Source organism: Naegleria gruberi (assembly GCF_000004985.1).
Source record: "Naegleria gruberi genomic scaffold NAEGRscaffold_55, whole genome shotgun sequence".
NCBI classification, from domain to species: Eukaryota; Heterolobosea; class Eutetramitea; order Acrasida; family Naegleriidae; genus Naegleria; species Naegleria gruberi.
Genome location: NW_003163272.1, coordinates 162,212 through 188,071, shown reverse-complemented (window position 1 = coordinate 188,071; position 25,860 = coordinate 162,212). Strand labels below are relative to the sequence as shown.

At 34.4% G+C, this 25,860-nt stretch overlaps 11 protein-coding genes and 3 non-coding genes across 14 annotated transcripts; 5 read left to right on the top strand and 9 right to left on the bottom strand.

The window, feature by feature from the left end:
• Nucleotides 1–120: 120 nt before the first annotated feature.
• NAEGRDRAFT_72704 (uncharacterized protein) lies at nucleotides 121–1,221 on the top strand (the record flags this gene model as incomplete). The annotated part of the gene is made up of 1 exon (XM_002672227.1): nucleotides 121–1,221. The coding sequence occupies one exon, from the start codon at nucleotides 121–123 to the stop codon at nucleotides 1,219–1,221; it is 1,101 nt and encodes a 366-aa protein (XP_002672273.1).
• A 1,286-nt stretch (nucleotides 1,222–2,507) lies between these two features.
• NAEGRDRAFT_52381 (uncharacterized protein) lies at nucleotides 2,508–3,851 on the bottom strand (the record flags this gene model as incomplete). Its single annotated transcript, XM_002672170.1, has 1 exon — nucleotides 2,508–3,851. The coding sequence occupies one exon, from the start codon at nucleotides 3,849–3,851 to the stop codon at nucleotides 2,508–2,510; it is 1,344 nt and encodes a 447-aa protein (XP_002672216.1).
• A 1,316-nt stretch (nucleotides 3,852–5,167) lies between these two features.
• Nucleotides 5,168–6,553, bottom strand: NAEGRDRAFT_52380 (uncharacterized protein; the record flags this gene model as incomplete). Its single annotated transcript, XM_002672169.1, has 1 exon — nucleotides 5,168–6,553. The coding sequence occupies one exon, from the start codon at nucleotides 6,551–6,553 to the stop codon at nucleotides 5,168–5,170; it is 1,386 nt and encodes a 461-aa protein (XP_002672215.1).
• A 593-nt stretch (nucleotides 6,554–7,146) lies between these two features.
• NAEGRDRAFT_52379 (uncharacterized protein) lies at nucleotides 7,147–8,541 on the bottom strand (the record flags this gene model as incomplete). Its single annotated transcript, XM_002672168.1, has 1 exon — nucleotides 7,147–8,541. The coding sequence occupies one exon, from the start codon at nucleotides 8,539–8,541 to the stop codon at nucleotides 7,147–7,149; it is 1,395 nt and encodes a 464-aa protein (XP_002672214.1).
• Nucleotides 8,542–9,834: 1,293 nt separating this feature from the next.
• On the bottom strand, nucleotides 9,835–9,906 carry NAEGRDRAFT_t598. The gene has a single exon. It is a non-coding gene; the product is annotated as a tRNA-Glu (tRNA).
• A 327-nt stretch (nucleotides 9,907–10,233) lies between these two features.
• Nucleotides 10,234–13,254, top strand: NAEGRDRAFT_52378 (uncharacterized protein; the record flags this gene model as incomplete). Its single annotated transcript, XM_002672226.1, has 2 exons — nucleotides 10,234–12,438; nucleotides 13,228–13,254. 2 exons carry the CDS (start codon nucleotides 10,234–10,236, stop codon nucleotides 13,252–13,254), a joined length of 2,232 nt encoding a protein of 743 aa, XP_002672272.1.
• A 717-nt stretch (nucleotides 13,255–13,971) lies between these two features.
• Nucleotides 13,972–14,052, top strand: NAEGRDRAFT_t604. Its single transcript has one exon. It is a non-coding gene; the product is annotated as a tRNA-Leu (tRNA).
• Nucleotides 14,053–14,391: 339 nt separating this feature from the next.
• Nucleotides 14,392–16,956, bottom strand: NAEGRDRAFT_52377 (uncharacterized protein; the record flags this gene model as incomplete). The annotated part of the gene is made up of 1 exon (XM_002672167.1): nucleotides 14,392–16,956. The coding sequence occupies one exon, from the start codon at nucleotides 16,954–16,956 to the stop codon at nucleotides 14,392–14,394; it is 2,565 nt and encodes an 854-aa protein (XP_002672213.1).
• A 503-nt stretch (nucleotides 16,957–17,459) lies between these two features.
• Nucleotides 17,460–17,954, top strand: NAEGRDRAFT_72699 (uncharacterized protein; the record flags this gene model as incomplete). The annotated part of the gene is made up of 1 exon (XM_002672225.1): nucleotides 17,460–17,954. The coding sequence occupies one exon, from the start codon at nucleotides 17,460–17,462 to the stop codon at nucleotides 17,952–17,954; it is 495 nt and encodes a 164-aa protein (XP_002672271.1).
• A 74-nt stretch (nucleotides 17,955–18,028) lies between these two features.
• Nucleotides 18,029–18,100, bottom strand: NAEGRDRAFT_t597. The gene has a single exon. It is a non-coding gene; the product is annotated as a tRNA-Glu (tRNA).
• Nucleotides 18,101–18,632: 532 nt separating this feature from the next.
• NAEGRDRAFT_72698 (uncharacterized protein) lies at nucleotides 18,633–19,442 on the bottom strand (the record flags this gene model as incomplete). The annotated part of the gene is made up of 1 exon (XM_002672166.1): nucleotides 18,633–19,442. One exon carries the CDS (start codon nucleotides 19,440–19,442, stop codon nucleotides 18,633–18,635), a length of 810 nt encoding a protein of 269 aa, XP_002672212.1.
• A 66-nt stretch (nucleotides 19,443–19,508) lies between these two features.
• Nucleotides 19,509–21,303, bottom strand: NAEGRDRAFT_81281 (silent information regulator family protein). Its single transcript, XM_002672165.1, has 4 exons — nucleotides 20,695–21,303; nucleotides 20,306–20,565; nucleotides 19,968–20,250; nucleotides 19,509–19,919 (listed from the first exon to the last, which is right to left on the bottom strand). Exons 1-4 carry the CDS (start codon nucleotides 21,297–21,299, stop codon nucleotides 19,652–19,654), a joined length of 1,416 nt encoding a protein of 471 aa, XP_002672211.1. The 5' UTR covers nucleotides 21,300–21,303; the 3' UTR covers nucleotides 19,509–19,651.
• Nucleotides 21,304–21,526: 223 nt separating this feature from the next.
• Nucleotides 21,527–22,020, bottom strand: NAEGRDRAFT_56313 (histone H4). Its single transcript, XM_002672164.1, has one exon. It carries the CDS (start codon nucleotides 21,969–21,971, stop codon nucleotides 21,660–21,662), a length of 312 nt encoding a protein of 103 aa, XP_002672210.1. The 5' UTR covers nucleotides 21,972–22,020; the 3' UTR covers nucleotides 21,527–21,659.
• Nucleotides 22,021–23,019: 999 nt separating this feature from the next.
• On the top strand, nucleotides 23,020–25,854 carry NAEGRDRAFT_72695 (rho GTPase activating protein; the record flags this gene model as incomplete). Its single annotated transcript, XM_002672224.1, has 1 exon — nucleotides 23,020–25,854. The coding sequence occupies one exon, from the start codon at nucleotides 23,020–23,022 to the stop codon at nucleotides 25,852–25,854; it is 2,835 nt and encodes a 944-aa protein (XP_002672270.1).
• Between the last annotated feature and the right edge of the window lie 6 nt (nucleotides 25,855–25,860).

The window sequence follows — 25,860 nt, the reverse complement described above, 5'->3', positions numbered from 1 at the left end:
TTAGAATCGATATTTGGAAAGTCAACCAAGAGGAGGAGCGCAATGTTTGGCTTGATTTCACAATATTCACTCGCAATTACTTGATTTTCTTTCATAAAAAAAGTCAAACATCAATCTGTCATGCAACAACAAGACCCAAACAGCAAACCATTTGTCGAGCCAACCACTGCTTCCTATCAACATGTTGAAAAAGTCTATAATCCGAATTTTCATCAACCAATTGTAAACTATTCTCAACAACAATATCCTAATCAACAACCGAATGTAAACTATTCTCCACAAACAATTCCAAATGTTCAACAACAAATCTATCAACCACCTGTCATGATTCAACAACAGCAACAACCTTTACCGACAATGCCACCAGTTGCTGCAAATAATGTGATGATGAATGGTAAGCAAAAGTTGACAACCACAACTTTCCAAAATCTCATCAGTCAAAAGTCATCCTCTCTACATGAATTAATCTTGCAAAATCAAGACAGCATGCTCACTTACTTGTTTTGTGCAACTCTTGGTTGTTTCAGAGTTTGCAGTTTGAAAAACCAAATTTCACACATTACAATGCTTCCATCTGAAGATTTGTCAACCAATGGTAATGGAACAAATTTGACATCCAATCAAAAAGCTGCAATTGCTGTAGCTGCCACTTCCAGATCTAGAGGTGGTTGCTGTGGAGGTTGTTGTGGTGGCTGCTGTTCCTGTACAGATTGTTGTTCAGGTAGCGGTTGGAATTGTGATGGAGAGGGAGTTCTCATATTGATGGTCATATTGTGCATTATTTTGGTGTTGAGTTTGGCTATTTTGGCAGGTATTTACATTGTAACAGCTCCAATTGCTCTATTTTTGATTGTTTATTATGAAAAGATTACAATTATTGAATTTGATGATGAAAAGAGAGAAGTAAGAATGACAAGTAGAGCTAGATATTTGAGAGAACATTTCATTTTCTCAACCTATTCAATTCCATACGATCAAATTCATGATATTAGAGCTCACAAGATTTCTGATGGAAAGAAACCAGATTTTTGCCTTTCTTTGATTAGTAAGGATGGAAAGAAGGTGAATATTTCAAAGCCACTCGAGTTGACTCCAGATGATGTGATGAGTGGAGCTACTTATATGAGGGAATTTTTCAGAAATAGAGGAGTAATACTTGTAGATCAATTCATGCCACAATTTTCCACATCTACCATTCCAATGACTCATCAAATGGTTTAACTTGGTATTGATCTTTCCAATATATTCACTACTATTCAGGGTGTTAATTAAACAATTAAATAAATTTAGGTTTTTCAATTACCTGAAGAGCTTAAGGAAGATAGCATTGTGGAATTGGGCATAAATTTAAAAACGTTTACATATTGTGGACTCCTCTCGAAATGACTTGAACTCCAACGGCAAATAATAGAGCTGGATAGGTTATGAGTTTCACAATAAAGAATTCAGCTTCAAGGTACAATCTTCCAGATTTCCAAATCAAATCCATAAACAAAACCAAAATGTAAAACACTGACATGATAATGAAAAGACTGTGGATTCCTAAAAAGACTTTTGACAGCGTAATGAAACCACCACCATTAATGGATTCAAAAAAGAATAAGATTGCCTCACTGACCAACATTAAGAAACCAAATATTTTGTGTTTGGATTTCAATAATCTAACAGATAAGGTAATTCCCAAAATGAATTGGAAAGGAGAAGTCATAACAAACCAAAAATAGGCATTTGTCTTTGTCTTTTCTTGGAAATCCGATGCAATAGTCAAAACAGACACATAGCAAATAGGATACAGCAATGCCATTTGGAATATAATTGGATAAACATACTTCAGCATCCTCAATCTTCCATAATTGAACCATTTCAATAGAAAATGCTTATTTTTCTTGACATTTCCTTCATAAAATGATTCGGCATAGAATTCATTCCATTGTTTGAGTAAATCATTCTTAATATCTAGCCAATCATGTAAATGAGAAATTTTTAGGTTTTCGAATAGGAATGGAGCTACCAAACAACTTGCCCAATTGAGTATCGGTAAGCCAATGTATAAAATCTTATCAATTCCCATAACTTGAATGAAAATTAAGAAGGTAACCAATTGGAATAGACAACTTCTGAATGTAGTAAAGTAGTAGCTGTGCATCAGGTCATGAACATTGGCTGGAGCGTGGCCAGTTTCTCTGGCGGTTGATACATAGGTCACCTTCTCTAAAAATGTTCCTGTCAAATAACTGTATGACATTAATCTGTCAATGAAAGCAAAGAATGGGAAAGAGAGAAGGTAATCAACCCAGTTAGCATAGCTGTAGCCCTGAACTAAGCTTTCCAGCACGAGTGGAAGTAAAGTGACAAGGTAGAATGGAAGAACCCAAATTTTTGCAAATGATGAATTCAAAGTATCCAATGTAGTATACGAAACCCCAAAGATGCTCAACAAGACGTATAAAATAGGAGCTAGAATGATCGAAATGTCAATAAATAAATGCAAGGAGAAGAATCCAACACTAGAGTGGCATCAACATACAAAGAGGCAATGAACTATTCAATTCGTATTCGATACTTGAACTCGACTGCATGGCAGCACCTCCAGCAATCTTTGTATAGAACCCAGCAGATTCCTTCAGGTTAGTTTCTCTTCCCTTACCAAACGTAACACCCTCAGAGTATCGAATAATTCCTCCAAATTTAAGACATCTCTTTCCAAGAAACACATCCTCACTCAAATTCAGATATCGATCCGCATCTGCAAATAAACCCTTCTCAATAAAGAATTCTCTATCTAAAATATCGGCATTTCCATAGTGCAATCTACTGCCGAGCAGACACATGGCTTTGTAACATGTGGCCACAAAGACATGCTCAGCACAGGCCATGTTCTTTCCAACCTGAGAAGTAAAAGCAGTGTAGGTGTGAGTTCTCATTCCAAAAATGTGACTTTTCGAGTTCATGACTTCTTGCATCAAGCATGGGAATTTGATACCTTCGAAATAGTAAGCGTCCATGTTGGAGTCGAGGGAGAGCATGTATTTTCCCTTGAGGAACATGGCACTGTTCAGTTGGTTCATGGATTTACCTTCTCCATAAAATTTACAATTGATTTTCCTTTGAAGTTTGACAGAGTCTAGTATTTGGCAGTTGTTGAAATAGCTGTCAAGATGTTCAATCTTGATAAACTGATCAGATATTTGCTTTTCATATATTCTTCTAATGAATGGAAATTCCATACATAATTCATTAATTTCGTTGGTAAAGTCAATTTCTGATTGAATTCTCTTTTTCTGGATTTCTGACATGTCCTCTTCGATCTTTGGGAAGTAGTTTTCATCTAGCCCATGATATTTTTGTAAACAAAGATAATAATTCACTGAAATTCTGTCTTCCTCATTGCAATCCAAAATAGAATAGTAATCTTCCATTCCCTTCTTGAAATCCGCAAGACCTTTCACAGTTTTGTAAATGGTTTGCTCCTTTAAAGACATGATCTTTCTTATTTCATCTTGTGTTCTATTGAGTGTATCAAGTTTGAATCTATCTGATATCCATTTAAATTTCGTTCTACTTTCATCATCTTTGGAATAAACTTGTTCAGCACAAAGAACCACAACAATGTCAAGCGTGGTTTTCTTGTGCTTTTGGAAGGGAATTAATCTCTGGAGACCAGATTTGTAAATACATTGCAAATAATCTCTTTCTGCTGCAGAAAAATCTTGAAAACTCTTTTCAATTTGTGTGTCCAGGTTGACTAAATTTTCAATCGTTGGTTGAGAATCAGATGGATAACAAACTTTCAAAATGTGATCTTGCTGCTGTGGTTGTGTCTCATCCAAAATCAAGCGTTCTATGGCCATTTCCGTCAACTGAATAGATTTTGTTTTTGGTTTCTTAACCTTTTTAGGTTTCGATTTTCCAATTCTAATTCCCTCGAAAACAGTTATTAAATTCGAAATGGTTATAATAAGCAAAGTATAGATATACGAAGAAATAGCAATCGTGCACATAAACCCAAAACAAAATACGAAAGGTAAAATCACAATTTCACACATAGTTTCATCTTGTCCAATATTTGCAATACAAATCGAATTAATTGATAATAGTCCACTAAATAATCTACTGAACCACAGCACAGATCCTAGTACATGAATAAAGAGATAGGTTTGGAAAAAGGAAATATTGTAAAGAATTTTCAAAACCTTGTTTCCTCTTTCTTCTAAACTAGTTTTCCAAAAAAGTACAAATTTTGTAAACTCTTTCACAATCTCAAAAGCAACAGTGACTACAAGAATGATAACAGAATTGTGAGAATACACGATATCAAAACCGTCATAGTTGAAGAATCGAATAAAATTATATCTTTCTCCATTAAATTCATAGAGTAACACAGTTTCGTTTTCATGATTAAAAAATGAAATGACTAAAATCATGGCAATGGTTTCCACAATTTGAATCCATCCGAAGAATCTAATAAATCTTATAATCATTCCAATAAAACTTTGTCCATTTCTTGGAATAAATGAAGAGAGAATGTAAATTAATTGAATTGCCTTATATCCTAAACTAAAATAAAAGTCAATGTAAATTAATAAATTAATAAGTGGAGTTCCGTTAAGAAGGATAGTAAATAGCAACAATCTGAGGAAAATCTGATAAATATTGAAATGGCAAATTAAATGTCTTATCCAATTACAAGTTGTCATGGGAATTGAATTTAAGTTGCTAATATATTTAGTTTCCATATAGGGAAACAAGCTTTTTGGATCTGGAAGCAACCATTCAAGTATTCTTACAAATGTTGATCTTTTTGGGCCTTCATATCTACAAAATTGATTTAAACCTTCAACATTAATTTCATTCTTGTAAAATTTTTGGAATAATTGCGGAGCAGAAAATGTATGATCCATATTCTTGAGATATTCTGTAAAATTGTAAGCAAGAAAGAGTACATTCTGTATTTGTATCCTTTCTAATAGAGATTCATTTGGTTTCCAATCGAAGTCTCCATCAATTTCTGAAATGAAAAGTCCACCACTGCATCTACAGAAAGAACAGCAAATTTTACAACTCAATCCCAATCTATCTAATACCTGATAGATAATTATATAGGTTATAAAAGATACAAATAAAACCAGCATGAAAATATTCCAAAAATCATCCAAAGCAGTAAAATCTATATATGGTAATTGTAAAGATTCATTTTAAGAGGAAGGGCTTGTAATATTTCCATTTTTCCTTTAAATTTACAAGTGAATATCTTCTCTCCAATCTTGGTTTGAAATACAGTTTCAAATAATCGTAAGGTTTCGTATGGAACATTATACACAATATCTGGCACTATTCTCGTGTTCAAAATGTCTGAATTCCAGCCACTCTGAGATATTTCACATGACCACTGACTGATATTCTCCATACTTCTATAGTAAAAACTCATCACATTGAATGAAGGTTTTGGAATGAGTGAAAATTCATCTTTCGAATAATCCTGACGCATCAAACCCAGAAATGCCTCATGAATCATCTTGTCCTTGTAATTAACATTTTGATATCCGCAGGTATTCTGTCTTGAAGCTAAATGACCATCCCTTGACTGACAATATGGATTGAGATCATTTGAAGTTTTCCAATATTCATCTGTTGCTTCGAATAAACATAAAACATCCAATAAACCTGGGTTGACCACCGAAGAGGCAATATATTCCATCAAGACTCTTTGATGATTCATGGCTTGATATCGTTCTCCCAATTGAATACTTGGATCACTTGCATTGTAAACATAATAAGGTTTTGGTATTTGATGTGGAAACTGATAGTATGAAGAAGCACCAGTTTCGGCTATAATGAGAGGTTTGCTCGGATTGACCATCTTGTACGATTCCACAAAGTCAAGAAATGTCGAACCTCTATAAATGTTAAAAGTGTTATAATCTGCTTGAACCCAATCATAATCAGCAACATATTTCAAATTAAAACCAGAATCAGATAATGGAAGAGAAAGTGATTTTCTCTTCGTTGGATCTGGAATTACCTGTCGTTGCAAATCTATAAATTCCTGAAATGCAACGAAAACTAGTGGAATTTGATAGGGATAGATCAAATCCAATTCATTTCCATAGAAAATCATAAAAACTGAAGGTTCTGTCGAAATTGTCTTGAACAAAAAGACTGCATCATCATGCGTCTTTTGTCTCTCCTTGGAATCTGCAAGATTTGGAGTCGAATCAGTGTATTGCCAGAATGTAATCATAACCTTCATGTGTAACTCGTTCACAACTTTGAAGAAATCGGCATGATACCTCCTCCAATCAGTAAAGTACAATCTTATACAATTTACACCATGCTGTTTCAAATAGGGAAGAAGGATCTTGTAGTGATTTTCTTCGGAAGCCACTGCAACATCGATATTCTTAGTATTGAAGAAGATGGGTGAGTAATTGATGCATCGTTTCACTTCATGATCCTGTGTCCGCTGTGATGATGAACAAGTTACTATGTGAAATATTAGGGCCAACAAGATCAAACTCAAAAGTATTTGATGAGAATCCACAATCCTTGGCATATGTTAATATAATTAATCCTGATTTTCAATTTTTTTTGATTTAATGGAAAATTAAGGGAAAATTAAGGATTGAGCGAAGGATAGTTTCATGGCGTCAGGAACTTTGGCAACGTTGATTCATGGAGTGCAACATTGGATCTTTTAAGTTATGGAACACACAGCTCAACGTCTCTTGGAGAAAGTATCTGTTTGTGAAGTATATTTACTCCGGAGTGAAATTTTACGGTATTCCTTATCACTTCAATTTGAGGTTAATTTCATGATGATTTTTCATTATTTAAAATTAATATTCTATAATTTTTGATGAGATGGATCTGAGAAGGTAGATATTGTGTTCATTTTTTTTGATTTCTGATTGAAAGATGACACATAATCGATGGCAATTTATTTACAATTTATTTGGCATAAAGTGTGTTCAATGTATCAGCTGTGTACTTTGGATTTGTAAATGTGTAATATGCAAGTCCACAAGCATCATCTGTACAATAAGTTGTGGATCCTCCATTCTGTTTTGGAATCATATTCAATTGTGAGTTGAGATAGTACCTATTCTTCTCAATTTCGAATTTACAATTAGTGGAATCGGCTCCTTCCTAATTATTCTTAATGACCCAATTATCATCATGCTTGGTAACAACCAAATTGACACTTATGGTGGATGTGAGATTTTGTTTCAGATAGGATCCAGTGTCAGCATATGCTGTATCGAGAACTGATGATTGAGTAATCCATGTCTTTTCAGTGCTCATCCAGAAAGTAATTTCATCTGCATTGCTGGTATTGGATGATGATCCAACAAAGATAGACATGAGTCCCCACGGAACTGCCAATCCATTGATAATTCCAAATAAGGTTCTTCTTCCTCTCAATTCTTGGTTCTTGTACGTATTAAATTGCTCTTGACTCCAATTTTTCAAATCCTTCATTGAGGTAAATTCAATTCCAGGTGGGAAAACATCTAGGAAAGTGAGCGACTTGACTAGTTCAGGATGTTCCAAAGCAAATTTGTAAATGATATGTCCACCACCTCCCCAGCCAACCATGACATATGGAGTCTTTTCTCCAATACTCGTTAAAAAGTTGTAGTAAAATGTAGATTCATCCTTTTGGTCCTTGTACAAATAGTCAGAATATCCTAAGCCTGGTTTATCATAAATGCAAGAACGACGACCAAGAGCTGTCAAATATCTTTGAATATCATAATAATCAGCATAACCATGTGTGAAATCTCCTTCAAAGAGGAATGTGAATGAATTTCCCTCAGTTGGACCCTCGCACAAATAGTGAATGTTTTGACTTCTTCCTGAACCATCGTTCAATGGAACTGAAATTAGTTTTCCCTTCATTGGATAATTCTTAATATTAGAAGCAGCAGAACTGCCACTAATCAACAATCCAAGGAAAATCAAAAAGATGAATCTCAACAATACATTCACCACAATGGCAGTAATGTACAAACACATGCTAACACCAGATGCACCAGCAGACTTTTCCTTAATGAGTTGAAAACATTTTGATTCGTCTGGAATGAATTCCTTTCCAGCTCCAACACTTGAATACCATCTGCAAATCAAAGCAATAACATTCAGCAAACAAATAATCATAATCAAAATTGTCCAGACAATAGCATCAGGACGAGTTCCAGCTCTCGAATATAACACAAATAGAATGAATGAACCAACCAGGATGACACCAAAATACAGAATGTTCACCACCAAAGTAATCACTCTGAGAATTCTTCGCTCACTCGAATCGCCTGGCTTCAATTCAATATACACTGTTTGTGCACTAAAAAAGGTCAATAAGACACACAACCACAAGCCAACAAATTGATTCACAATATAGACGGGTCCATAACTGGCTGTAAATGCACCATACACAATCATGCCCAGTATTCCTGTAGCTAAATTCAAAATTGCCCACACTAGAACTGGCCACTGCAATATGCCAATGAAAAATTGTGCTCTTCCTCTCGATTCACTTATCATGTTGTTTTTTTGTTATTGAATTTTGGTGTATTGTTACATTCTAGAGTAAGACAGTTAAATAGAGGTTCATACCTTTTCCAAATCTTGACATATCCATTCTGCGTTGTCTCTAAGGAAGAATAGATGACCGTTCTATTTCAAAGTGAAAAGGATATTCCCATGCCGCGTTTTGAGATAAAAATTTTAAGCAAAAAGGAAATTGTAGTGTACTCCCATAGCTTCAAAACACATCAAGAAGGCAAACAACAGGCAAACCTTTTTCGTTAAATTCTAAGCCCACCATTATCTCAAAACCTGGCAAATGGTTAAATGTCTAGTATTCCTTTTTGCATCTCTCTTCAAAAGATGATGAAAAGGAAATTGAATTGGAACAATTTTTGGAAGACCAACCCGAGAGAGATGATCTCACCTCAACTTGTATTCCTTCTCAACTTATCATCTTTCTCAGGTAATATTTAGTAATAAATACCTTCATAATATAATGAATAACTTCCAGGATAAATAATAACTTTAAGAATTGTTATTATATTGGGCATCATTGATGCTTGGCTTCTAGTTTATTTAAAAATGTTCAACTCCTTCATTGTGTAAGGCTTGCTCTCATCATGAATATTAGAACAGTGCTTGGCATTATCAACTATTGTTTTAATAGATTATTATGTATAGTAGTATGGTTGCCTTTATACTTGGCTCTCTTACACTCGTGGAATTTTCTTCCAACAATAACCAATAAAAAAGAAGCGCATGAGTGTTGATAGACAAATGAAAAGGTTATTCAAGTGATGCAAAAATTTGTATGTATGGCATGTTGAGTATCTGCTTGTTGCATTCAGAGACTTTAGAAGTTCAATTACAAGCGCCAACCTTACATGTGAAAGGCCACTTTGAAAAGGCTGCATCATGAAACTCGTCTTGTTGATTATGAAGTGTGAACCATCTTGTTGCTTATCCTCAACACTTTGTTGATCTACCTTGTTGATTGTAGATGTACATGATGTATGTGAAGGAAGTTGAAATGGTTTGAGGTGTTGCAATCAAAGGTCTGTTGAATGCTCATCAAATAATTGATTGTGAGTGATTTTGCTGCGTGTTGAGTGAGGAAACCCAGATGCGTTTCATTGAACTGGTCAAGGCCAGCTAATATCCACATGCTCAAAAATAGTTGTTGGAAATTTGCTCAATTTCATATCAGAGTAATAGGATTCACATCTTGTATTCAAAACATTCCAAATAAGAACAATGTCTCAAAAATCTTCATACTTGTTCAAAGAAAATTATCTTGGCAAAATTATCCTCCCATGCCGGGAATTGAACCCGGACCTCCTGGGTGAAAGCCAGGTATCCTAGCCATTGGACTACACGGGATGTTATTCATTATGAAAATAGTTTCCATATATACACGGAATTAATTATTTTATTACAATGTTCTCTTTAAAACGTGCTAACCAATTTCTATTCTAAGAACCTAATTCCCAAAGCTGCATTAATACTAATTGAACATCCATAAGAATCTAGTGTTATATGGAATATTGTTAAATAGGTTTAAACTCTAAACAATGAACTCTATCCTAAAATGATGAATTACTCCAATAAGAAAAGAAATTTTTACAAAATACAATTCACAAAAAGATGTTTTCACACACGAATGGAAAACATCAAAACAGAAGAGAATCAATTATTGGAGGAGGGAAAATGAGAAAACAGTCTAGATTAGATTTCATGGATGCGTTCTCATCTGATTTTGATAGCGATGATGGTAATGAGTTTCCAATAATTCATCGCTACAATGCAAAAGAAGAAACAAACGAAACTGAATCAAAAAGTCAAATATTGTCTCTAAAGAAATCAAAGAAGAAGAACCATCAAACAAAATGTGGAGAATGTGGACTAAACTGCACTAGATATGGTTTCCGAATTATGAATTTAATTTTCGTCTTGTTTGTGTTTCAAACATTCTTTGGAATTTTGGCTTCTTTCGTTTTGCTCTTCTCAAGTGGATCTGAGATTTACAAAAGCACAAGTGGATATGAAAGATGGGAAACTACGTACAGATTGAGAATGAGAGTTGTGAAAATTCACAATTCTGCTAGAAATCTGGTTGACTTGATGTTTTACAATTTATTTATTGGGAAAATGATGGAATTGGACAAACAAATTGAATGGATGCGAGTAATAAGAGCCACTGACAGAATGCTTACCAGTACTCAACTAGTTTCCATTCAATTTGTAAGATTTGACGATTATTACTTGATATTTAAAAATCATAATTTGTTCGAAACTGGAAAGTTTCCAAATAATTCTTCAGAAGAGGAGCATATTCGTTTAACGTATAGAATAAGAGATACGAATTCACACCTGTTGTCATATGATGATTTAGATTTGGTTGACAGCAAGGCAGAAAACCAGTCAATTAATTCATCACCAACCGATTGTGATTGGTACAGAGAGATTAGGCAGTCGAAGAAGGTAGCTGGACCATGTTGGACAAGTGCTTCCTTGAACGAGGAGGGTTTATATTCAGTTTTTTTTGTCTATCCCATATATAGTCATATTCCAGTAAGAAATTATACATTGTCAGGAGGTAATTCCACTCTTCATGCCATTCAAGTTGAGGAATTAGAGCGTATGAAGGGTGCACATAATGATTATTTATTTGGAATAGTTGCTTTGGAATTCAAAATTCAAAATGTCAATGTTGCGAACTCATCCACAGCTCTTCTATACAGTTCATTCATTATCAATGGAACTGGAGGTATTTTTGCAAGAAGCAGTGAGAACGATCCATCTATTGATGATATTTCTGAAGAAATTCATCGCTCTGATTTAAACAACTTGAATCTGAATGCAAACGAATCTCACATATTTCATTATAAGGGGAAAATTGTAGAAGTTTCAACAGTGAGGGATACCTACAATCTGACATGCACTGTGGTCACGACGAGTTTGGAGAAGACATATTTCTCCGAGGTCATTTCTTCTGGTGTTGTTTCTGTAATTTTATTTATCATTTTTTTTGTATTAGAAACCTTAATTGTTTTATGCGTTGTTCAATCAATTAATCAACCACTGATAGACATTACCAAGCAAATGAATCATCTCATTTCATTCAAAGGTTTAGAAACTCCATACAAGAAACATGTTACAATTTTCAGTGAAATCAAGGAAATGGACGAAAATATTCAAATCACCCAAAGAGGAATATTTGCATTCAGCAAGTATGTTCCACACATTATTGCCAAGATGATTGTTTCAAATAAGCAAGAGTACGGTAAAATTGGTATGAAATTAGAACCGAGCATGACAGTTCTGTATTGTGGTATCAATAATTTTGCAACACTTTCTGAAAAGACCGAAACTACAGCATTTATTCGAATCATTACAGAATATTATAGCTCCATATCACAGGTCATTGAGGCCCATTGTGGAATTATTGATAAATTCATTGAGGGTACTGTAATGGTATTTTGGAATGAAAAATCATTCAGATGTGCAAATCATGAATCAAGAGCTTGTAAAACTGCCATTGAATGCATGGAAGTAATTGAGGATTTGAACTCTAAATGGAAGATTCTAATGGGTATTCAATTGGATATTTCTATTGGAATTACATGTGGTGAAATGCTTGTTGGTTGTTTGGGCAGTAAGAGCAGAATGTCATTTACAGTAATTGGTGACGAGTGTAACATTGCATTAAGATTACAATCACTCGCTCAAAACTTTGGTTCCATCCTTGTGAGTGGTGAGATTGTTGATAAGGTGAGGGAGGAATTTATCTTTCACTTTGTTGATCTACTCAAATTGAGAGGAAAGAGTAATTCAACTTGCATTTACAATTTAGTAGCATTCAGGAATGAGGCCTCTGAATATGAGAAGAAGATGGAAAAGGATTTGTTGCTGGTAAGGGATTTGTTGTTCTCTCAGCACTATTTCCAATTGTATTGCTTGTGTGAAAGATTGGCTAATGTTTGGAGTGATTCGCCAATTGTTCTAAATTTATTCGAAAGGTCTAAACGATTGTTGCAATTGTTGCCTGAGGAGAATTGCAGTGATTCACTTCAAGACTTACTTTAATAGCAAGCTTAATAAAACAAATTTTGATATGAAAAAAAGACTACAGCACCACAGGTTCCCAAGTTGTCTCCAACCTCAGTACTGATGTGGCTCGACGATGCTTAACTTCTCAAATCGGACGGGATGAGGTGCATTCATCGTGATATGGCCGTAGCCATCAATTAACCTAATTTCTGCAATATAAATCTGCACCAAATGTTTCATTTTTTTTAACAAAATGATTTTATCCTACAGTTTGGCCATAAGTCACAAATTCATGCATAGTTATTTGTCAGGAACTAATGGATTGTAATTTTAAATGAATTTGCCTTAATGGTAATTATTTCTTATCAAACAATAATCAACAGGAGAAACCTGATAACTTTTAAGAAAGCTTTTACATCAATGTACTGCCCTTATTACAGGAATACAGTAAAAGGGAATATGTTGTGATATTGTTCAATTGGTAAATTAGACGGGAAGCCTGCCAGGAATATGGCGACAATCCCGCTACAGTCTTTGACTGTATGAACAGTGAAGGCAACGAATCTATTGATTGTTGGTTCAGTAAGTTATTGTTTAGAAGAACTTGCAACGTGACCATATATTTATCACCTTTGAATTTTATCTATTTAGAAAGAGAAACTTGTGGTTGATCAATAAACCTTCAAATTTCGAATTTGAGTCTTCAAATATTTGCTTTCCAAGACAAAATAAAACCCTAACTCCAATACAGTGCAATGAAGATACGACGGGCCATGTTGATTAATAATAAAAGGAAAGTTTTGTTATAGAGTTTAATTGGCAGCTCTCGGGCATAGTTGTAATATTTTTCTTTTAATTGATAAAAAGTTTAAGGTACCAATCTGCATGTTCACAAATCCCCCATTCACAAACCATGGCTGGTAAGGAATGCAGCAATCATCTATGAACGAGGAAACCTACAACGAAGCATGTTTCCAGTTCGATATCATGCTCAAGATATGTGACTACAGAGTCTTCATCTTGGTTAACCTCAAAGGTCAGATTGACTCAAAAAAGTCGAGTTTATGTATTCCTACAGAAAAGATCCTGTAGAAGTACAGTCAATGGTTTTTTCAATCTTGCATCCTCAATGATGTTATATTGGTTGTGAAAGTGTGAAATGTTGCGAGGAAAAGTTATGGTTAAAAAATTGGGAAAATTGGAAATTCAATTCAAGAAAATAGTTGAATAAGCTGGGAGAATAAATTAAGGATTGGTTTCAAGGCGAATAAAGATGATAAAGAATATTGTGGAAGATAATGAAAATAAGATGCTAAGGTGAGCAATGGGCTAACTTGAAAATACAGAATGTTGGTATATTCAAAGTGAACAACCAGGTTTATAAGATTATATGAAGCAGGGGTTCCCGAGTGGTCAAAGGGGGTAGACTCAAGTTCTACTGCGCAAGCTTCGTGGGTTCAAATCCCACCTTCTGCAACTTTTGCTTGTTTCTCCTTCAACTTTTTGTATTGTTTCCTTATTATAAATCATTGTCTTCAATATCATTTCTAGTATCGCCTCTGAAAACGCTAATCAATGATAGAAAGCAGTCATCAAGAAAATCAACAATGGTAACAAGCGCCTCAAAATCCTTACTGAATTTTTGTTAAAATAAAAAATAATACTTTACCATATGGTTATTGAAGATTGATTCAATTTGAGATATTGATAGATATTGATAGATATTGATTCAAACTTGTTAAGAATCATCCCCGATTGTTATGTACTGTTGAAAGATTGGAGAAAAAGGCAATTTATTACTAAATGCTAAAACTCTTATTGTTTAGGCATTGCATCACAGTAATCTGTGTAGAGTGGTATATCTTCCTTAAGACCCTTTCTCTTTCTGATAGATTTGATGAGCTTGTGAACTTTAGATTGAGGATCATAAACATTGTCTTCCATTACTTTCCAATGACTGAAACTGCATTGAGGGAAAGCTTGTCCTTGAGTCACACCTCTCAACTCTTCTGTTAAACCGAAACTTTCCAGCACAGGTAAATTACCTGTAATACTAACGAGAGGAGTACCAATTACCATTTCAGTAGATTTGATAACACCTCTTCTATTGGAAATGACACTATAGACAGAACCCATCACTGATTGAGGACATTGAACTTCAACAAGATACATTGGTTCAACTAACTTTGGATCAGCTCTCAATTGACTAGCAGTCATGACACGTGATGTTGCTTGGAGAATTTGACCAGCTCCACGATGGATAGAATCTGCATGAAGATTACAATCATTAAATTTGAATAAAACACCTCTCATTGCTTCATCACATAAACCTCCTGAAGAACTGCTTTGTTGGAAACTAGTGACAACATATTGTTGAATTTCATTAATATAGTCAACTGACTTGGTTGCATTAACCAAAATGTTACTACCCTTATCAGCTTCAGGTCCAAAACTCCAAATTCTCTTTGTTATGCTAGGATCCCATTCAAAGTCAATTTCTAAAATCTTTGCTCTCTTATTTTGATCATCCATTGGCAATTGACCTTCCTTAATCATTTCAATCAATTCCTCACTGATTGGTTCAGCTTGCATGTATAAACGATTGTGACCGTTTGCACTTCTGGCCATGACCATGTCTCCATTCTTATTTGAAACTGTTTCGTGGAAAGTGACAACAGGAGGAGACTTTTTAATTTGAATTCCTCTTGCATATTCTTCTTCCAAATTCTTTAAACAAATTTCCAAATGCAATTCACCTGCTGTTCCTAGAATATGTTGACCACTATCATTTTGCTTACATTCCAATAGAGGATCACTTTGAACGAGACGTTTCAAACCTTCAACAAATCGAGATAAATCAGCTGGATTGGCTGGCTCAACTCCCATTTGAACAACAGGACTCACAGAGTATTTCATATTCTTAATTGGCATACATGCAACTTGTCCTTCTTCTGTCAATGTACATGATTTGATAATGTACTTGTCAAGACCAACAATACCGACGATGGCACCACAAGAAGCTTGAGTGATGCTTTCAGTATTTTTACCAACCATGACTAACAATCTTTGAATGCTTGTATGGAAAACATCTTTCTTAGCAATTGGATCATAGTTAGGACCCAGAATTCTTACCTTAGTTGATTGAGTCAAACTGCCAGAGAAGATACGAGCTAAAGCAATAAAACGACCAACATTATTACTCATACTAGAGCTAGTATTAGAGTGCATAGGTACCATCTTACTGACATAGACAACCAGTGGTGCATTCGGATCACATTCCTTAATACCAGTAGCGTATGGATCTGTCAAATCTTCACCAGTGTAGAGATTATCATACCTGACCTTTTTAGCTTCCTTAGGAGAAGGTAAATGGTTAATAATCATTTGAACTAGAGGTTTGTGAGCTGGTAGGAACTTTCTCATGATTGATTTAGCTAAAAGTTTCGGCTCCTTTCTCTTTTCTTCTTTCGTCAGAGGTATAGACAATGCACTAATGATATTTTCCAAATCTGTTGGCAAAATACCTTCACTCGAAATTTGATGTTCTCTAACCAACTTGAAAATCTTGAAAATAGGTTCTAAAATGAATTCACAGAAAGTGTGTTTCAATTGTTGACCACTTGTCGATGAATAAGGTTCAGTGGTAAACTTCTTAGTTGAGTGATCATAATAATTTTCACCCCATAATTTGTTAATAACCTTCTCAACAGGAAGTTTAAACTTCTTGCTATATAATTGAGCGAATTGCTCCAAAGTGAAAGCCCAACCCATCTTACCTGATCCAAAAGCAATGTTACAGTCAACTGGATCAACAGAAACTGACTCATCAGAATAAGTTGATAATAGAGCATTCACAGACTCGATAATTCTTAAAAAGTTTTGATAACTTTCTTCTTCAGTAAATTGCATTTCTTCAATCAAACGGTCAACCTTATTAATGAAGAGAACTGGACGAATTCTTTCTTGAAGAGATTGTCTAATTACTGTTTCAGTTTGACCTCTACAACCTTCAGCAGCATCAACAATCAACACTGCACCATCAGTAATTCTCAAAGCTGTACTAACTTCAGATGAGAAATCAATGTGACCTGGACAATCGATCAAATTAACCAAATGATGATCATTCTCCTTGTCTGGATTTTCCAATACCATACTCAAACTTGTTGATTTAATGGTAATACCCTTTTCAATTTCATTCTTATCGACGTCGCAAACTCTCTTCTCACCTGCAGCATCTTCATCCACTAAACCAGCTGCTAAAGCCAATTGATCAGTGAGTGTTGATTTACCATGATCAACGTGAGCAATAATACTAATGTTACGAATCTTGTTACTGTCGAGTAAGAGCCTTTCGAGTATTTCTTTACTGAACTTGACCATATTTTAAATTTACTGTATTTGAATATTGAGCTGAATGAGCTGTTTGTTAACTTGTTTTTTTTGTTTGGTTTGATGGAGTGAGAATATCTCGAGAGCTGTTTAAATAGCTTGTTTTCAATTTGAACCTCCACCACAGCTTCACTTTCAGACTTGTGTTTGAATTTGAATCTGATTCACTTACGAAAATGACCCTCATCTTCAATTTCAAATATGCACATTCATTTTCATATTCTTTGTGTTGCTTTGTATAATTTAAAAATAGAGTGGTTCAAATTCAGTCTGATTGCAATATTAATATTCTTCTTTTTTACAATGAATTAAATAAATTATTTAATTCTCCTTCGGAATCAGCCAGAAAACACAAAGCAAAATCTTTAAGATAGATAAAATCTAATATGAAATCAAAGCTTTGATCGGAAGAATGACAACAATAAATTATTTACCTTCATCAAATCATGATATTATGCAATTTCAAAAATCTCATCCAATAACAATTTTAAAAAATGTCAAACTTTGTTGATCTTCCCTCCGAGTTGCAAATTGAAATATTTTCCATTCTCTCCGTTAAACATTTGGGAAATATTCTTTCGATCAACAAAAAAATTCATGAACAATTGGTTCAATCAGAAACCTTTTGGAGAACCTTGATCAAGAATTATTCGAAAGTGATCGGAGAAAAAGCTTATAGAGTTGAACAAGCATCACAAGAATTATTCGAAATTGAAAATGTCAAGAAACAATTCATTGAAATGATAGAAATGAAAAAGAGAAAAGCTGAAGACTTCCAAGAGATGTCTATGCAATTAGAATACATGTTAATAGAATTAGAAATGGTTCAGAAAGAAATGAATGCACAAAATGAAACTGTGTTGTTATTGGGAGGAACCATCAGTGATCAACTCAATAATCGAATTGAAAGTTTGAAACAACAAGCTGAAAGTGTGAAAAAGCAAAAGGAAGAAATTGAAGAAAAGTTAAAGAAAACCATTATTGATTAAGTCAACTGTTCCATTTCAATAACCCTTTCCATTAATAAAAGGTTACCAAATAAATTATCTTTTGCAAAATTATCCTCCCATGCCGGGAATTGAACCCGGACCTCCTGGGTGAAAGCCAGGTATCCTAGCCATTGGACTACACGGGAAGTTATTCAAGAAGAAAATAAGTTGCTAATAGATCTAGTCCACAACTGATATTAATTAAGGTGCTTTATATCACAGAAAAATAGAAATAGAGAAAAAATAAAAAAGACTACAGCACCACAGGTTCCCAAGTTGTCTCCAACCTCAGTACTGATGTGGCTCGACGATGCTTAACTTCTCAAATCGGACGGGATGAGGTGCATGAATCGTGATATGGCCGTAGCCATTCATAATCTTAACTTGTGAAATATAAACCGATTTAAGTTGAAACAAGTCACTAGGATAGGAATTAAGTGAATTTATTTGAATCTGAGCATATATAACAACTTTGGCATATGTCAGGACAATGACACCTGTTGGACGCTTCTCTGTATTCTTTTTGTACAAGTGTTTACCTTAATTCAAACCATCTTCGACGGTGAGCAAGAGTATTAACTTCACCTCTTTCTCATATTTTTCAGTTGACTAAATGATAGTTCAGAAAAAGCAACCTATTTGATAAACTACATGAAAATAATAACAAAAAAATTGGAGTTAACGAACAGCAGGAAGTTTATGATAATTAGGATTATACGTCTTTCCAATTCTAAGTCGTTTTTTTTCGGTTAGAATTACACAATGTCCTTGTTCGGTGTGATAGTTCAAATCAGTTTCATTATGAACTTTGTAAATATTCTCCTTACAAACATTGCAAAACACCATTTCCTCGGAAATGAAAGTCATTGAGGTGATTTTGAGTGGACATTCGTATTCCCATTCGCAACCTTCAACGAATTCCCTTTGATATTTATCAGTACCGCCAATTATTTGAATTTGGTTTTGGTTTTTGGATCTTGGCATGTGTATCTGAAGGTGGGTGAATCTTCTCCTTAATATGTGCATCCAATTTTTCACATTCAGAGATTTCGAATAACTTGGAAAATAATGTAGAACAAGTGGTTTCCAAATTATTGTTTGAGTTGTTGAGAATAATTCATCATTCTCTTGGTAAACATCCTTGATTGAAACAATTCTTGAATCCATGTTCACAGTTGAGAATTCTTTTTTCCTGTTTGCTATTAAATTGACCTTGTCAATTGTCAAATTAAAGAAAAATTCCAGTAATTGTTGATTACATGAAGCAAGATTTGCTAGCTCGGAAGTATTTAGAAAACATCCAACAATTAATAATTCATCCCTATTTACTTTTTCTAATATTTTGAGAGAATGTTGTGTAATTTTTAATGGTGAAACTTTAACAGAAACTACCACTGGAACTGGAACGTGAGATTCTTGTTCTGAAACAGTTGAAAGGTCATCATTAGCATCAACTGTTCGAATCTTTGAGAAGAGACGAAACACCATTTTTTTTAACTTGATTTACAGATCTCGCCCTTTCACTAATAATTTTCAAAAATGTTCTAAGAAGTTCAAAGGAAGTCAATTCTTGTATTTATGGGATTCTCTGATAAATGCAATTGTTTCTCTCTGCCCTTCTCTATGTATTTTTCTTTGTTGTTATTCCAACCTTTTCAGTACATGAAGAAGTAGAGAGATGAAGTTAATTGTTGCATTTATTTCTTACTCAATTCTACGAGATCGACTGGTCCTTTAACATATAATTCCTCCAATTCAGCTTCCCATCCTAATAATTTACATAATTTTTCAACACATTCATCAATGGATGAATCCTCTCCACCAAGGAACAAATCCAAATAATCTGAATCATCTCCAACTTCAGCAACATTTCCTTTCACCTTACTGAAAGGTCCACATTTTTCACGATTAAGAAGAGCACGTGTTGATCCTTCTGGAGCATATTCTGGTAAACCAGCAACAGGACTATTTTTACAATTATTAGGTCAATAAAAAAATAATTCAATTACTTACTAGACTGACAAGGAAGTACCAATGACAATGAAGACTTCACAATCCTTGGAACGAAGCAAATCTGATTTGCAACAATCTACGTATTTGTTAGGTAATGACTCTCCGAACAAGACAATATCTGGTTTGACAATATGTCCACACTTGTCACACTTTGGAATTTGGACTTCTTCATCAGTTCCCATCTTTTTTACAATTTCAGACAATGAATATTCCTTTGAACATTCAATACAGTGACCAATATCGTACATTCCGTGACAATTTACCAAGTGCTCCTTTGTAATTCCTTTAAATGATTGAAAATTGTCACAATAAATATTCTGTAATATTGACAAACCTACCTGACTTGGCTTCCAAACCATCAATATTTTGAGTATATAATCTCTTCAACTTGTTCTTTTCTTCCAACAATTTGATAAAGTAGTGAGCTTTAGTTGGTTTATATCCAGAAGAAATGAAATCTCTACTCAAATGGAAGAATGGATGAGGATTAGTTGGAAGATATTTCAACTCGAAAATGGCTGTTGGATGAGGCAAATTATACTTTTGTAAATTATCATACAATCCAGTTCCAGGAGTTCTAAAATCAGGAATTCCAGCACTATCCAATTATTATCATTAATAATATTTAAATATTACAATTGAATCATTGAATATTATAACAAGTATAATGATGATGATAATAATATTAACAATCAATAATAAGGATAATAATAATGAATAAACCTACCTAGTGGACAATCCAGCTCCAGTCAATACAATAATTGATTCATCAGAGGCACTTTGAATCTTTTCAGCTAGAATTTCAAAGGCTTTTTCCTTCTCCGAATCAACCTTCTTCTTCTCCTCTTCAATGGCTTCAGAGACATTTCTCAACTTTTCAATGGCTTCTTCCATCTCTACTGAGGCTCCATTAGCACCTGGATATTCTCCAAACTTTACATGATGTAACTCTCTCAAGAGCAATCTTGTTAAAGTCTTGTTCTCTACATAGGCATCACATTCATAGCAATACAATGAATGATCGGCTAAACTCAACACCAAAGCATGACCAGTCTTTTCATAGTGATGCAACATGTGGCTCTTCTGGTAACGAGAGCAACAAACATCTTGGCACTTGAGACAGAACCAATTCTCTGCTGTGGAGTGGCAATGTCTACACGGAGCATCCTTTGTGAAGAGTTCCTTGATGGCCTTTCTATCATTCCATGGGACAGCAAAGTGCTCTTCAGAGTCAAAGTGTGGGCAATCTGTCTTGGGGGCAACAGCAAAGCCAACACCTGCAATTTCGTAACAAGTATTGTTTGGTTTGTTAGTATCGGATGATGGTAGCATTTGTATTTTCTTTTTATTGTTTTCTGTGATGTTTTGATTTTCCAATTGTTCTTATGAAGAGATTTGCATGAAAGAACTTGATCTTATTATTAGATTGAGCGTGATAAAATCTCTTGTAAATTGTTCTTCCATCTCTGTTAATATCACTCTTATCTACAAACTAAATAGTTCATTATGCTGGAATTATACGCACCAACAAAACAATTTAATTAAAATTATATTCAATAATTATTGATTTTTAATAATTTATTTGTACAAGAGCCTAGGGTGTCAATTTCTTGACGAGTTGTTTGTTGGGAAAATGTTTGCTAGATGATTTTCATCATCCAATAATTATTAATTACTAATTTGCAAAGCAATTTAGTATCCGAAACCGTACAAGGTTCTTCCTTGTCTCTTCAAAGCATAGACAACATCCATTGATGTAACAGTCTTTCTTCTAGCGTGTTCAGTATAAGTAACAGCATCTCTGATAACATTTTCCAAGAAATTCTTCAAGACAGTACGAGTTTCATCGTAGATTTGACCAGAAATACGCTTAACACCACCTCTTCTTGCCAATCTTCTAATAGCTGGCTTGGTAATACCGGCAATGTTATCTCTGAGAACCTTCTTGTGTCTCTTAGCACCACCCTTACCTAAACCTTTACCACCTTTACCTCTTCCAGTCATTGTTAGTTATTTGTTTTGTTGTTGTTTGTTCGTAAATACGAATTGTTTTGTTTTTTTTTTGTTTGTTGATTTTAAAAACGGTGTGAAAACGCGCCATTTTAAATAACTCAGCGGTTTCGTCACTTTCTCAAAAATTTGGTAACGGTAAGAAGAGTTTACAAAACCGTTACATTTGGATCCACTTTGTGTTTACAAAATATTCTTCGCCAGTATTACACACTATTAACATTGGTGAAAAAACAAGGCTCTTCCAAACCTAACGCTCACACAGGTAGATAATCATCAACACGGAATGTAAAGTCTTGAACCAACAACAAACAAGGCTCTTCATCATCTTGCGCCACAAGCAACCAACACCCAAGTTGAACAACGAATTTATTGGTACCTCTCCGATAAGAAGAAGAAGAATATAATTCATCACATTATTATGATTTTGTCAGAGTTTAATGGTGGGATCATCTTGTTAGGACTTCGTCGTTGAAGATATAACGGCTTTCCCCAGATCCTTCCAGAGAGAAAAGACATTGTTTGTACAGAAGAAGTAATACTCTGGAGTAATACTCTGCACGGAACAATTCAATGATGAATTAACATTGTCTTAGACAGAGGTGAAGAAGGCTTCACGATAATATTCTAACCACACATGGTGATGTACTTTGGAGAGAATAACAAGAAGGCAACCCACCAGTGCCTTCCAGTAAATTTCTCTCCTTCCTTCCTCGTACAGGTAAAGATTGATACCACATCACACAATATTCTTCCTTCATGATGACAATAATAAACTCCTTCAACTTGTTCTTTCATTCATCGGTTAGATGTAAAATATGATGAAGAAGAAAATTGTGAAGATAACAATAATTCATTTGTCGAACATCTTCCACAAAGCAAGTATCACCTTCCCATTCTCTGATTGATGAATGACAAGCTTTGTACGAATTTGAAAAAAATCAAGAAACTTTCACAAAGAAAGTCGACGAATTTAATGATCAAAATTCTTACTTGTTAAAATCATCATCAGCAGCATAATATATCATCATCATCAAATAACATGTCCTCAAATAATTTAACAAAAATTCGATTGTATATTGAACTTTCTCCTACCGATCAATCAAATTCTGTTCTCCACACAAAAACTTTCGAATTGAATGGGAAGAAATCAAAACAAACAACTTTTAACGATATTTTACTACAATTACAAGATGATCTTCAAATGATTTTCCCACAAAATTCGTGTTTTGTCATGACAACTACATCAAATATTTCTTCAGAAATGGTTGTTGGTTTGAGTGATGACACTTCTGATATGTCAAGTGTTTCTAATGACGCTAGTTCATCAAAACATGACAGAATGAAGAGTTTTGGAGCAAACTTGGTTGGAATGGTATACGGTGGAGGAAAGAAGAGAAAGAGTATTCCAGGAAGTTTCTACTATGATAAACAAGATATTTCAGAAGGTTTAGTTTCAAAGAATACTTCACATCAAAGTACTACTTCTAATGATTCTGATGAGATGAATGATGGAGAAATGAAGAGAGAATTCATCAAGATGAAATCAACTGTATTTTCCATGAAGGAATATGCTCATAGTTATCATTTGATTTCAGCTGATAATCAACCACCAACAATTGACACTCTTTATTTGGAATTATTCCCAAATTGTGCACCTTTCAAAGCTAAAGTATTTGGAAATTACTTACAAACTATTTGTAAGAATGAAACTCTTTTCAATTTCCACTTTTTAATGAAGAGTTTAAAGACTTATAACACCTTAAATAGTAATTGGATTATTTCAGAGATTGAATCTAGAAAAAAGACTCCATTCACAACACTTCTCAGTCCACTAACTGTTCTCTCACCCCAAACACTCTCACTCTGTGCAAATAATGTAGATTTGAAGAATATTGACACATTATATGCATCACTGACAGATGAAGAACGTTTGCATGTGAAAGAACCAACATTGTACCTGTTGAGAGATGTGAAAATTCCTTTTGTTTTGAGAGCTTGTTTCCACTTTTTAAAGTCCAACGATCCTTCAAGTCAAACTCCACGTGTGGCCAATGAAGGAATCTTCAGACAAGCTGGATCCAAGGTCAAGATTGAAAAGTTTATGAAAAAGTTCAATACCTTGTTGGCCTTCCCAACTATTTTCCCTAATGGAATTCATTTCCCTCCAAATACAGATGCTCACTTGGTTGCTGATCTCATCAAACGTTTCCTTCGTGAAATGCAAGATCCATTGTTGAGTTATGAGAAATACGATGAATTCATTCGATTGTTTGAACCTCATGCTGATGTAGATGGAATTACACAAGAAGCCAGTAAGGACTATTTCCATGTTTTGGAATCAACTAAGAGACTTGTTCACACTCTACCTCAGGTCAATCAAGCAGTTCTGAGAGAATTGTTGAGTATTTTGAGAATGGCCTCTATTGGTGAGTATGCCAATGACACTAAAATGACACCAAAGACTATGGCTATTGTCATGTCTACTAATTTAATGTTCGTCCCTCAATCATCTGTCGCTGTTGTGTTGGATGATTTCAAGAGAATGTCCATTCGTGCTCACTTACAAAAGCAACAACAAACTCTACCAATTATTTGTCAAGTCTGTAGATTTTTGATTGAGAATGCAGAGCAAATTTTCCCTTCACAATCAAGTGGAAGCTCCTCTGTCACAACACCAAGATCTAGTAATAGATTTTCTATCAACTTGTCAGCTCTCGGAAATGATGAGTTTTCAGTCATGTCCAGTAGAAGATCAGCTCAATTCACATCCTCAATGATGCAACAATTGAACTCTGTTATCAATAAGAGTGATTCCTCAGATGATAATACTCAAACAGCAAGCTCTGAATCAACACAACCAACAGATAATGCTCTCAAACTTATGGAAGAGCACATGAAGGAATTGGAAGATGATTACCAACAACAAATCATTATTCTGAGTCAAGAATTGGAAGAGCTCAGAAAGGACATTTCCTATAAGGATGAATTAATTATCGAACTCAAGAAGGAGAGCTTTAACAATCTACAAAAGGAAGACTCAGTTAAGAATTTAACTGAAACTTTGGAAATTATCCAAAAGGAAAAAGCAGAGCTAGAACAACAAACAAATTCTTTAAAGAGTCAAATTGAAGAAAAGGAAGAACACAACAAGGAATTATCTGAATTCTGTGAAAGACTCCAACTCAATTTGGAAACAAGGGAAAAGGAACTTGATGAGAAATCCAAGCAATTGGAGAAGAATAGCTCACAACCTACAGTCGATCTGAAACGTTCTGCAGAAGAGGAACAAGAAAGAAAACTAGCCATCGAAAACAGAATTGCCCAAGTCCTTCAACAAGAACAAATCAAATGGAAACAAGATGTTCAAGAATTAATTTCTATCGAAAGAGAAAAATGGCTCCTTGAAATGGAAAATGAAAAGAATCTTTGGAACCAAAAGCATGAACAAACTGTTGAAGATGTTGAAAGAAATTTCAACAAGCAATCATCTATCTTGAAGGAAGAATACGAAAAGGCACTCGAAACTTTGAGAAATGAAAACCAGGAATCAGAAAGAAAACTCCAACAAAAAATGGAAGAAGAATTACAAAAGCAAAAACAAACTCTTGAAAAGGAAAGTGAAAATAAGCTCATTCAACAAAAGGCTCAATTAGAAACTGAATTGGCTCCTCTCCAAGAAAAGGTTGTAAACTTGACTGAGGAAGTTCTTGTGAAAACTAAACAATTCTACCATCAAGCTTTATTGAATATGAAATTAGTAATGAGTGATAACAACTTTGATATTCCAGAATTAATTGAACAGGCAGTGAATGAAAATGTTAATGAAGCCGATATGAATGAGTGGATTTCCAAAAAGTTGATTTTCAAAAAGTAAATAAAA

What these genes read in the sequence shown, in the direction of transcription:
- NAEGRDRAFT_56313 (XM_002672164.1), bottom strand. Translation starts at nt 21,971, where the DNA reads ATGACTGGAAGAGGTAAAGGTGGTAAAGGTTTAGGTAAGGGTGGTGCT.
- NAEGRDRAFT_81281 (XM_002672165.1), bottom strand. Translation starts at nt 21,299, where the DNA reads ATGCTACCATCATCCGATACTAACAAACCAAACAATACTTGTTACGAA. An exon ending in TGGTTTGGAAGCCAAGTCAG is followed by an intron (nt 20,251 to 20,305) that starts GTAGGTTTGTCA and finishes AATCATTTAAAG; the next exon opens with GAATTACAAAGGAGCACTTG. An exon ending in GGTACTTCCTTGTCAGTCTA is followed by an intron (nt 19,920 to 19,967) that starts GTAAGTAATTGA and finishes TTGTAAAAATAG; the next exon opens with TCCTGTTGCTGGTTTACCAG.